Raw genomic sequence first — 13,604 nt, forward strand, 5'->3', positions numbered from 1 at the left:
ACACTGTTATTGATTCAACACTAAACTGACATCTTCAGCTGGAATTGAATTTGTTTATTTGTTTAATTTCATTCATAATTGAAGAATTTTGCAGCATTTATCCTGGTATTTTCCTTATATAGTTTATTGCGTGAAGCTACTAAAGTGCTATAGAATTAAATATGACTTGACTAGACGAAGCACAAAACTCCTCAGCGCTGAACATCAGCTGAGGGCTCCTCACACATCTGTACTGATGGAAACAGCTGGACATCTACAGATCCACAGGCTGCAATCTGTCATGACAGCAACGGGACGCTCCTCTGAGCTCAGAGACTGACATCCAGGCAGCTAGAAGACAATGTTAGGGCTCCTCACAGAGTCTTCTAGAAGTATAAAAGGTTTGGGGTCAGTAAGACTTTTTAAAAGTGTTTGAAAGAGTGTCTTCTGCTCACCAAGGCTGCATTTATTTGATAAAAAATACACTAAAATCAGTAATATTGTGAAATATTATTACAATTTTAAATAAGCCTTTTCTATTGTAATGTATATTAAACTGTAATTTATTTCTGTGATGCGCAGGTGAATTTCCAGCATCATTACTCCAGTCTTCAGTGTCACATGATCTTCAGAAATCATTCTAATATGCTGATTTGCTGCTCATGAAACATTTCTGATTATTATCAATGATGAAAACAGTTGTGCTGTTTGTGGAAGCCGTGATACGTTTTAATTCAGGATTCTTTGATGAATAGAACGTTCAAAAGATTATTTGTAGCATTTATTTGTAACATTGTAAATGTCTTCACTGTCACTTTTGATCAGTTTAATGAATCCATGCTTTTATTTCTTAAAAAAAAAAAAAAAACTGTACTGACGCCAAACGTACTAAATGTGCAAGCGTTCTCTCTCCTAAAAATTTAGTTTTTTTAGTGTTTTATTTAATAATTCTCTCATTATTTTATAGGTTTATTAAGCTGTTTACTTTTTAAGGACTGTTGGGTACTTCACACAGTGTAGCTGATTTCAGATTTTAATCCTTGTGTGAGTCTTTTAATGCTTTTTTTGTTTGTTTGTTTTATCAAATTTTGTAAGATTGTGATTAAATCTGAGCTGGTTGGTTTGGTTGAAGACTTTGACTTCTTTGAAATCCCTATGAAAAACATAATGGGAATGTGCTTCCAGAACCCACATAGTACCAGTAAATGACGTGTGTGCAAACTATTGACTAAGTGTCTTCTATCTGTCAATCACTCAAACCAGCCAATAACCAATAGCAGAGGAGGGGTTATGTGATTATGATGTAATCCAGCACAATTCTCCGGTTTGAGTCTCATTAGCATAATCACAGATTAGGACAAGTACAGTAACCCAGTGAGGAGAGATTCTCCATCACTATGGAGACGGACATGTATGTGCCATCTGCTCACGTGTATGTATGTGTGTGTCGAGGTATCAGCGCTACATTCCTCTCAAACCAAAAATGCTCGTAGGATTTTGATGTAGTACGCTGTTAAATCATGGAAATGATAGTGGGAGCGTAAAGCTGAGGGGGGAAATGCATTTTAAGAGATGGATTTCCGATGATATCACCACGGGACATTTTTCAGATGACGTGACGCGGCGGGGCATTTTTATTATTTGATGCTGTTGGATACTCCATTTGATTTAGTGCAAATACCTCACATAATGTAACAGGCAGAGAAAGACCTTTCGCATATAACAGCATCTGTCTCTTATACATGAGCAGCGGGGCAATTTCAAGCCATACGAGCAATTTCTGAGCCAAAACTGTTTGTACTGTACAACAGCATTTTTCAGTCTTGTTGGTGCCATCCTTCAATAAGTCACAAAATGTTAAGAAACGTGGAGGAGTTTGTTGTGCGTTTGTAGCTAATATTAATTTTCTTTAGTTAAATAAAAATTCATATACTTCTAAAAATAAAGAGGTTTTTTTCCAGCATTGTACATTAAAATTATAATTTGCACTACATGTGGTAAGTCATCTTAAAGGTAGCCTGTATACATTTATTTTATGGTAGCATTTTTACATTCCTTATCTGTTAAACCTCCTTTATTTTATTTTATTATTTTATTTTGGTGGTGCCATTTTTTAATAACAGTTTCAGAATAATCTGAAGAAATTGAAGAAATGTTATGAAGAAATTAGTCATGGAAGAGCTTTTTATGAGAGGAAAGTTTTTGCTGTAATTTTTATTTCTATTGTTAAATATAAAGTAATAAAAATAAATATATTACAAACAGTAAAAATTGTAAAAAAAAAAAAAAAAAAAAGAAATATTTTATACTATAATTATATGTTTTGTTAAATAATTTTCATTGCATATGGAAAGTCAATTAACAACCAATTAACATTTATTTTATGGTAGCATTTTTTATATATATATATTTCAAAATCAGTCACAGAACAAAGTTATAAAAATGAGTCATGGAGGAGTTTACGATACATTTTGTGTCAATATACTAGTACTAGTATAATACAAGTAAACATGTTTCAACAGCATTCAACATAAATTGTGGTCTGTTCCTCATCAATGCTCTTCATATGACATTAGACAGATGCATATAGTCATAGTTACTTCTTTTTGGTACTGGCTTTACTTCTTTCAGGTTGATCTCCACCGATTCACTATTTTGTATTGACAAGAGCAGCATGAACATTCTTCAAAACATCTCATTTTGTGCTCCATAAAGTTAGTCGTATGAGTTTGCGAACAACTTGAGAGTGAGTAAATGATAACAGAATTTAAATTTTTAGGTGAACTGTCCCTTTAAATCCAGAGGAATGAATGAAGACCTACACATTCTTTCAACTATTGCAACAATTCAGTCCAGAGAGCTGAAGCGCAGCCAGAGAAAGAGAGAGAGAGACACACAGTACTGATAGCATCTCTCTTCAGCTCCAGTCTGCTGTAATTACAGAGAAACACACTACAACACATCCATGTCAACACTCACTCAGGTAACACAACTGTTACCTCGCTCTTCCACTAACGCACACACTCTCTGAAATCTGACGTATTTCTGCTCGGGTTGTAAAGGGCAGCTCAGCGTTTGACGTTCAGATGTTCGATTTTCTGCTGTAATATTTATCCACATTCCAGCCGAGCGAGTGCAGCACTTTGAGGTGGAGATGTGTGTGTGTGTGGTTTATAAATTAGAAGGTGTTTAGCCATCCGTTCCCTTTAGGAAATCACTAATGAGATCTCTATCGTTTCTCCTAGACAGCGGTGAGATTAAATGGACACTTTTATTGAACTCTTCTACTCCTCTGGTTTTTTGCAGAAAAAGACTCATATTTGTCTGTAGAAATCTAAACTGCTTGGATTTGTTAAGATACCAGAATATTCAATCAAAATATATATACGAGTTCAAATATTTCTAATGAAATTCTCTCAAAATCAAATGACCCGAGTTGTGATAATTGCATACATTTTTCAGATTCAAATTGCACTTTAATTTGTGTCTTTTTAGAATAAATAATTAGTGGAACATTTAAGGCAATATGGACATTGTTTAAGTTTACAGATTTAACAATAGTTTGAAAGTAAATGAAAGTAAATGTACTGCATTGGTAGATAATTTATTTAAGATATTTAATATAATTTTTCACCATTAAGAATTAAAGTAATTCATACACTTATAAAAGTAATTGTACTATATTATAAACTATTTTACTACATTATAAGTATTTTTTATTTTATTTTGTTTTGTTTTATTTTATTTTATTTTATTTTATTTTATTTTATTTTATTTTATTTTAACTTGTGTGAATAAACACAATCAAATCTAACATTAATTCATTTTATATTAAACAAATTTATTTTATTTTAGGCTCCCTGTTATGGTCCTGGAGGAATTTTTCACCATTAAGAATTAAAGTAATTCATACACTTATAAAAATAATTGTACTATATTATAAAATATTTTACTAAATTATAAGTAAATTTAATTTAATTTTATTTTATTTTATTTTATTTTATTTTATTTTATTTTATTTTATTTTATTTTATTTTATTTTATTTTATTTTATTTATTTTATTTTATTTTATTTTAGCTCTCTCTTATGGTCCTGAAGGACATTATGGGTCCTCAGCAAATAGAGATCATTAGTTTAATCAAATGTATATTTGCTTTGAAAATGATCTCTGTTCAATGATCTTTGACAGGAAGTGAAGGCTGGTGTTCTCTTTATGAACGGAGACTGATTGCGTGTTTATGTCAACGGTGTGTGTGTGTGTGTGTGTGTGTGTGCCATCTGTTCGTGTCTGCTACTCTCACTGTGAGACTAATTACAAGACTTTACATGTACCCACAACAACCAGGACCAGAACCTGATGAAACCTTTCTGAGGAACCTCAATTCTCCCACACATCTGACACTTTCACAGCTTCATTTATGTGTTGATATGAGTGTGAGTGGTTGATCTCTGTGTATATTATGTGTGTGAGATTAATTACCTAGTTTACACCTCTCCGTCCTCAAGTTCTACATGAGACAAAGCGAGACCGACACTGAAAGAGAGTCAATATTGTCTCAGCAAACTATATTTAATCCATACAGCTGTAATCTGATATAATGTCGGTATTTCACACTGTAACACCATGTTCTGTGCAAACAGATGAAATCTGCTCTAAAAGTGTGAAAAAAAAGATTGTTATAAAATATATTTTTTCTAAATTTTGTTTGAGTTGTTCTATACACTGAAAAAAATTATGTAGGATTTACATTGAAACGATTTTTATTTAAAAATTGCTAGTAAATTTTACAAAGAATTACAAAGAAATGTCAAGTAACACAATGAATTAAATGTGAAATTTGAAGTAGAAAGACTGAAATAGTATTTTCATGTAAAACGTGCTCCAGTAACAACTTTGAAAAATCATTTTTTTAGATTGTATTATTATATTTAACCTTACATAAAAACTAAAGTAGTCTATTATCATTTTAATAACTACAATGAAAAATGATGTAGAAACAAGTTTCACTCGATTTTTTAGTATCTTTTTGTGTATAATTGTGTATAATTTAATGTTACTGTTACTAGCAATTTTTAAATAAAAATAGTTTCAAAGCCATTTTTTCAGTGTTCACACATAAGTATTGAAAATCATCTTTCTCTATTAAAAGCAGTTCAAAAGCAACTGTGTATTCTGTCAAAAAATATATATATATATATTTTTGCAAGTAACAATAATTTTTATGAATTAATCCATTTTTCTCTGAATTTATGGGTTGGTTGGTTAGGGTTAATTATCTGTGCAATTTCTAAGCGAAAATTGTTTCTACTCCAATTTTTTTCCCCAGTGTATTCCTTAGAAAATTGTTATACATATATATATATATATATATTAGATTATTTGGAGTATCAAAAGTGTGTCAAACATTCTGAATATAATACTATGACTCATGACTGATTTCTTAAGTTAATTGAATATTCATATCTATTTGTTTTTATTTTTCCAGGGAACTATGGTGAGAGTGGGATGGAGGCGTTTAAAGAGATGGCAGGAAAGGAAGGGATTTGTATCGCTCACTCGGATAAAATCTGGAGTAACGCCGGTGAGCAGAGCTTCGACCGTCTGCTGGTCAAACTGCGCAAGTATCTGCCCAAAGCTCGCGTGGTGGCGTGTTTCTGCGAGGGCATGACCGTACGAAACATCCTGATGGCCATGAGACGACAAAACCTCGTCGGAGATTTCCTGTTGGTCGGCAGGTCAGTGGAGGAATGAATGTTGAAAAACATGGAGAAACTGAGTGCGATTTTCCTTGACCTTCGACTGGAGATTTAATTTGTAGAACCATCCCATCTACTTGAAGACCAAATTAAAAATGAGAAGTGTGTGTGAGAGAGGGTTACTATAGTTAACTAAAATTACAACTATAAAAACATATTTGTTTCTTGATATAAAATAAATCTTAACTAATATAAAATATAACCACTTTTATTTCATCTAATTGACAACATTTCTCATTTTTATTTAGTTTAATCTGATGTGCTAAAATAACTAAAACTTGAATAAGTATTAATACAAAACCATAAAGACATATTTAAAAAAAAAACTACAACTAAAAAAAAGTTGTAATAAATTAGTTTAATAAATTATGTAAAAAAAAAAAAACTAAATGTAGATGAAAAAATGTTGCCTTGGCAACTAGCTGAAATAAGTCTATTTATTTATTGTTTTTTTTGGTAGTTTATTTTATTTCAGTTAATTTTTTATTTCAAGTTTTTTTATGATTTTAACTGTATGGACTACTGTTATGAAATCTGTGTGACTTTTTCAGCATCAGCTGCTTAGTAAGGATGAGAACCAACAGAAAGTTTTCATCATCATCATCATCCTCATTGTCATCTTCTTAACCATCATCGTCATCATTACATTATCTTCATCAGCATCATCATTGCAGGTATGTTTCATAATTTAGGGTTTTGTGCATCTTAAAAATAAAGTCTCTAAAAGGGCATAGAAGAACCATTTATGGTTCCTCAAGGAACCTTGCAGAGATCAGTTCTTAGGAACAAATATAAAGAGAACATTTTTCTACTATAAAGAACCTTTTGTGGATTGAAAAGATTCCATGGATGTTAAAGGCTCTTTATGGAACGATCAATGCCAATAAAATACCTTTATTTTTAAGAGTTCACTTACACACACACACACGCGTCTCCTCTCTTGCAGTCTGAATGTCTCTGATGGCCGCTGTAAGACCCTCTCAGGCACGGTTAGTACCGCATTTACTGCTTCAGTCTCAGGTCAGATGGAGTGCTTCCTTCTGTCTGAAGTGGAAATACAACAAGAGTCGATGGATGACCGCAAAACAACTCAGCATGTGTAGACAGAAATTAAAGTGGCCCTTAAAGCTTGTGCATGCACTTTCTGTGAGGAACAGACTGAAATTTAAGTCATTAAGATTTTTTTTTCATCTTCTGTGTGCATCTTGTGTGTGTGTGTGTGTGTGTGTAACATAAATTATGACATATTTGTCATTTTTATGTGAACTATCCCTTAAAAATACTTGGGCCACGTCCAATTTAATAAAGCTATTTGGTTCAGTCAACACTATTGAAAGAATGTGCATCTCATAGCTTTGTTTTCATTTCATAACACCCTAGCAAACATTGGTAATACCCAAGCTACTCCTCAAAATACCTCAGCAACACCACACCAACCACCCAGAACACCTTAGGACTGCCCTAGCAACCAGGTAGAACACCTTAGTAACATCCTTGCAACTTGCCAGAACACCTTAGTAATGCCCTTGAAACTAGCCAGAACACCTTAGTAACTAACTAGCAACCAGCCAGAATACCTTAGCAACACCTGCAACAACCCAAAATGCCTTATTAATGCGCAGCAATCACATTGAATACATTAGCACGCCCTTGTAACCAGCCAAAATACCTTAGTAACATCTTAGCAACCTCCTACAACACCCTAGCAACAACCCAGAACACCTTAGCAACACCCTTGCAACCAACCAGAACAAATTTGTAACACCTTAGCAACTAGTCAGAATAGTAACGCCATGACAACTACCCAGAACACCTTATTAACACCCTAGAAACCACACAGAACACCATACCACCACACTTGCATCCAGCCACAACACCTTAACAACAACCATGAACACCTTAGCAACACTCTAGCAATCACCCAGAACACCTTTGTAATGCTCTAGTTTTCGCTGAGTTTCGATTTATTTTTGTACGCCTGTTAAAGACGAGACGGCAGAAAGCGCATCATGTTTGTTTTCTTTATTTTATAAAAGCGCAACGTTTTGTTGAAAGTAGACCCTTTGCAGTTACGAATGATTACTCTTACCTTTATGAGCAAAAATGACGGCGTATGCACTGAAAAAAATGCAAGTGATCGCTCTGGCACCTCCATGTCCTGCAAAGCGTCTCTACACAAACTATTGGATAAAGCGCACATTTATCTAGGTTTAACGTTTAAACATTGTTATATGCTTGAACTGTTTTATATCTATAGATTTTATTTTAGGCAAGTCGTGATGATGTGAGAAGGCTAAATTGATCAAACATAGGCTCACTGTCTGACACTGGCCGCTTGGTCATTACTTAAAAAAAAGTAAAACTTATATTTAACAAAAAAAAACATGCTCCAAATGTTTTTCTAAATTAACTTAATAAAAAATTAAACAAAATAAAACCACTTTGCTATTATATACAAAACTGAACTATTTTAATAGCTTAACAGTAATATAAGCTGATTAGGGAGAAGGGGAAAAAAAGACAAGGTCAGGCCGGAAATTCTGATAAGCTGTCGGCCACGGGCCAGACTAGGGCCTAAATTTGAGGCCCTTGCAGGACTGTAAAAGATACCGACTGTAATAAAAGTAAAAGCCATATATATGGCTGCTTCTTTTATTACAGTCAGTATCTTTCTCAGATTTGTTGCACCTCGTCAAATCCCAGTTCTTTCACAGAAGCATTCATTATGACATTGGGAACTCATAAACATGACTTTGTTTCCTGGCGGACTGATAGAAATCGGTGCTTCCCGACTCCCGGAAATTGCGTGAAGCCAGACAATCTGATTAGAGTTTGTCGCTGGAGAAGCTGTGGCCGTATTTGTGTGCAGAACGCGGCAGTCCAGCTTTCAGGTCAGACACGCGACAATCCAGAAACTGCAAGCAAATAGAGCAAACTTCATGATCATTAAAAGCCCTGACAGTGTTTATGATGCGTTTCCTGTCTGCCTCCCTCTCAGGCAGGATGGGATGTTTGTGCGGTGGTCTGTGTTCCATGCGGAGGAGCTGTCAAGTCTTCGTCATCCTCCTCTTCCTCCCGGCAGAGCCGAGAGTGTGAGAGGAATATTTAAGAGACGAGAGAGAAGGAAAGCAAAGAATTCTGGGCCAGAGCAAGGGAATGACAGAGCAGGCAGCGCAGATGTGTTTGCGCTAATGTTTTTGTTCAAATTAGCCAGAGAAAAGAAAAACAACACCCTAGCAACCACCAAGAATGCCTTAGTAAATTTAGTCATCAGAACATCACAGAGACTTGAGGGAGGTTTTGTAAGGAATCATGTAGCAGCCATCGAGAACACCTTAGTAACGTTCTAACAACTAACCAGAGCACCTTCTTATTTATTACTGTGAAACTGCTTTGAATCAGTATGTATGGTATTAAGTGCAATATAAATTAATGTGATTTCACTTTACTTAGAAACGCCCTAGCAACCAATTAGAACACCTTAGTAATGCCCTAGCAACCACCCAGAACACTGTATTATTACTGTGAAACTGCTTTGAATCAATATGTATTGTATAAAGCATTATATAGTCAAATGTCATTTGACTTGACTTAGTAAAGCCCTAGCAACATCGAAAACACCTTAGCTACGCCCTAGCAACCACCCAGAACACATTAGAAATGCCCTAGCAACCACCCAGAACACTGTATTATTACTGTAAAGCCTCTTTGAATCAGTATATAATGTATAAAGCACTATATAGTCTGATGTCATTTGACTTGACTTGCAATGTCCTAGCGACCACCCAGAAGACCCTAGCAACCAACTAGAATTCCATCTTGTTTATTACTATGGTGCAGCTTTGAATCAGTGTGTATTGTAAAAAGTGCTAAATACCTAAACAACATCCTTGCAGCCATCCAGAACACCATAACAACCAACCAAAACACCATAAAAAACCCAATACAGCCATCCAGAACACCTTAGCAATGCCGTAGAAACCAACCTGACCACTTTAGTAAAGCCTAGCAATACCTTAGCAACCATCCAGATGTCCTTACTAATGGCCTAGAAACTGCCCAGAACTGGTAACACATTCACGCAACCATAGCAATGCCCTAGCAACCACCCAAAATACCGTAACAATGTCCTAGCAACCACGTAGGATACCACAGCAGTGCCCTAGCAACCACTCAAAACACCTTAGCATTGTGGAGACACTTTTCTTTCCTGTAAAAAATTTAAAAATATAGTAATTTGTACTATTCTGTTTGGTGCTGCTGTCGGCACAGAAAATGCACACTTTATATTGGTTTAATTGCTCATAGTTTGTCATGTGCCATTCCACACAGGTTTGGCACGACCAATGTGGTTTCGTGGATGGGGCTTGTAGGATTACAAACGTGCGACAGTAGGAATATCCCAGATCCTCTTACGCTCTTGCTGGAGGAACTAGCACACACCAGCCCATCACGAGCGGCTCGCACATCTGCCCTCTCCTCATTCCCGCCGCAAGCGTCTTGTAGGGTTTACAGAGATGAAACTGTATGTGAGACACCCGCGTGTCAGCGTTAATGGACCCGTCTCACTGAACTCTCACAACAGTGATCTCTACGGCCCATGCATTAGCCCTGTCCTGCTTGCAGCTTTTACCCCACAGACCAAGTGCCAACTGATTAATGACGCTCCAAGTGTGTGTGTGTGTGTGTGTGTGTATATGTGTTTGGCGCGGTTGACAGAACTATTCTTTTCCGTTTCCCCGTCCGTGCTGCACTCTGAGCTGGAGATGGAACGAAATCAGAACCAATACCCTTCCACGGCTTGTTGCCATAGCAACAGAATTGTCACCCATACCAACACCACCGCCTTCCGCCAGCCTCAGATTTACTCAGAGAGGGATGTGAACAGGCTGAGAGAGAGTTTAAAGTCAGGCCTCTGGAATTACCATGAATATCTCGTTCTGCCTCCAGGATTCTCGCTGATGAACTACCGCAAACTTTCACAGACACAGGTACAGCTGCTCAGAGCTGCTCCATGGTTTCTAGAGTCTAGAGTAAACCTGGAAACAAAGAGAAACACGTTTTATGTTCGCCTCTGGTTGGTGTTTAATCAGTGTTGGTGAAGCTGCTTCTCATGCTCCTCGTAATCTAACATTAACTACACAACCTAACAGCAAAAAAAATTACATAAAATATTATGTAAGATTTTACATTATATATAAAATTCCCTAATTGAGATAAATGATAAATTATATAATTTATATATATATATATATTGGAAAGTGTGGATTTTTGAATGAACTCAATTAGGGTGTTAATAATATTTCATAAAAAATTATGAAATAAAAATGTAATATATACATACTGTATAGACAGACAGATAGATAGATAGGTCTGTGTTATTTACATAGTATTATACTTGTAGCTTTTATTTTTATTTTATTTTGTCATTTTGTCATTTTAATTAGTTTTAGTGTTTTTTTATTTATCTTTTTTTAGTTAATTAGTTATTTAGTTTGTTTAGTTTTAATCATTTTAGTACTTTATCCTGAACATTTTATTGCAGTTCAGTTTTTAATTTAAATGTTTGTGCAAGGATTTCATGTATTTAATACAATTAACAAAAAAGGTTTGTTTAATAACACTGATACCTAAAATTCTGAGAATCAGTTTTTGAACCGAATCATTTGCTGATTCATTTAAATGAGTCAGACTTCCTAATGCTTTAAATGAGAGAGAGTACAGTTTTACCGTTGAATAAGGTGTTTAAGGTGTTTGTGTAAGGCTGTAATGGAAGGATACAGAGAGAGAAAACGTCTGAAAGTGTTGAGTGATTGTTTGAGTTTCCACAGTCTCAAAAGTTTCCTGACCTGCCAATCAAAGTGACAGAAACATTTCAATGTGAGAAACCCTGTGGGTCACTTGTGTGTGTGTGTGTGTGTGTGTGTGTGTGTGTTTGTTTTAAGCTGTCCTATGATTGCCAGCACCCTCTGGTATTCTGTCTGACAAACTTAACAATGTGTATGTGTGTGTGTATCCATCAGTCTTGATGTGAATGTGTCTGTTTTTCTGTCCTGTCAGAGTTCACTGTGTGTGTTTGTGTGTGTGTGTGTGTGTGTGTGTGTGTGTGTGTGTGTGTGTGTGTGTGTGTGTGTATGTGTGTGTGTGTTTGTTTTGGGCAGTGATATTTAACACAGGAAATGCTCTATTGAGATATATAGACTATTATTGGACTGTTATGCAGACAGCAACAGCATTAGACCTCAACCTCATGGTTCTGATCTGCAGCAAGCCTAAAACACACACACATACCACTTAGCCTGACGTTTTTCAAGACCAAAAATAAAAAGATGAACAGTGAGTGAGAGTATAACTCAAATATGCTACAAAACTAAAACCATATTTAAAGGGATAGTTCACCAAAAATGAAATTCTATCATTTATTGTCATTCCAAACTTTCTTTCTTTCTTCTGTGGAATATAAAATGAGATGTTTAGCTGAATGCTCACACAGCTCAATTTTAAACAATGAAAGTGAATGTGGTCTAGGGCTGTCAAGTTCAAAAAAATGCCTCTGAAAGCACTGGAAAAGAAGTCCACTTATTAACATTATACGTTCCCTGCAGTTTTCAGTCAAAATAAATGAAGAAATTAAGAATATTAGTATTTTTTTTTTTATAGTTGTAATGTCAAATAAAATGATTATTACTACATTATTTTTCTTAAATATTATTTTTTTGTTTTTCAATAAAATATTACAATATCAATATTTCTTAATGTTTTTTTTTGTAATTTTTTTATTTTATTTATTAGAAAAATCACAGTTTGATTTTTGCCCCAAATTGTGCAGTCTTAGTGTATCCTGAAGGCATCCATTCATCCTAAGACTTAATTAAACGCATGAGGTTTGAAAGATGTTGTATTAGTTTAAGTCATAAAAAAAAAATAATATGGAAATTTGAATACACATTAAAAAAATAAAGTTTTTGGATGAAGATGGTGAGAAAGATTTTCATTTTTGGCTGATAGCTTGTTACCAGCTTGCTGCTTGGTTGCTAAAATGAAAGACTCAGAAACTCAAATCATTTGACTGAAAACCTGTGTTTTGTGACGATCGTGAGGTTATCTAAGCTCCCGGTCGGTATGTTCAGTGTTGTTTTAGCATGTGTGCTGTGTGAAGGACAGCTGTGGCCAGTGTTTTGACTGGCTGTAGTAATTGCGCTCTATTTTCAGCTCTCTCTCTCTGAATGCTTGACGATCCCCCATCATGGCCTGACGTAAACGAATGGAAAGACCACAGAAATCTCTAGTTCACTATTTACTTTTCATCTCTTCTGACACTTTCACAAACCCTGTTTACCGCAAAACCTTTCATGCTGCATTTACTCTGTCCTTCAAAGCCATCATGAGATTAAAATGGACCCAATTTAACTTCTTAATACATGTTTCTGGTCTTATTGGTCTATATTACTACAAGGACTAAAATTTTACATTTCTGACCTGGGAAAATGTCATTTATAATTTGGAAAAATATTTTCAGTTAGCCTAAAACCTTGCCAATCATGATTCCTCCTAATAACTGTCACAGCAAAAAACGTGAATAATGATTCATTTAAAAAAGAAACGTAAGCATTAGGAAGTAAAATGGGTTGCAAATGTTGTTTCATGTTGATGTTATCCTCTTGCTTTCTCTCTATGCCTGTTTCTGTCATTTGGCACCCAATTATCAGCCCATCTGAAGACGTCACTTCATCTACAGCCATCACAACATTTTACACATGACAGGAGAGCAGAGAGGAGATGAGAGGAGATCTGGTCTGATCTGGGCTGAACAGTCACAACACAATTCATTTGGAGGTCGTAACTGTCAGAGCGGAGAGACAGATCT

General features: G+C 35.2%; 1 protein-coding gene across 1 annotated transcript in view; it reads left to right on the plus strand.

Annotated features, from left to right (window-relative positions):
• grm5b (glutamate receptor, metabotropic 5b) overlaps positions 1-13,604 on the plus strand; it is a 51,743-nt gene that overhangs the window by 14,847 nt on the left and 23,292 nt on the right. The window contains exon 3 of the mRNA XM_042771591.1: positions 5,467-5,716. Coding sequence (XP_042627525.1) covers positions 5,467-5,716 — 250 coding nt within the window. The remainder of the gene's footprint in view (positions 1-5,466; positions 5,717-13,604) is intronic.

This window comes from Cyprinus carpio, chromosome A15 (assembly GCF_018340385.1).
Source record: "Cyprinus carpio isolate SPL01 chromosome A15, ASM1834038v1, whole genome shotgun sequence".
NCBI classification, from domain to species: Eukaryota; Metazoa; Chordata; class Actinopteri; order Cypriniformes; family Cyprinidae; genus Cyprinus; species Cyprinus carpio.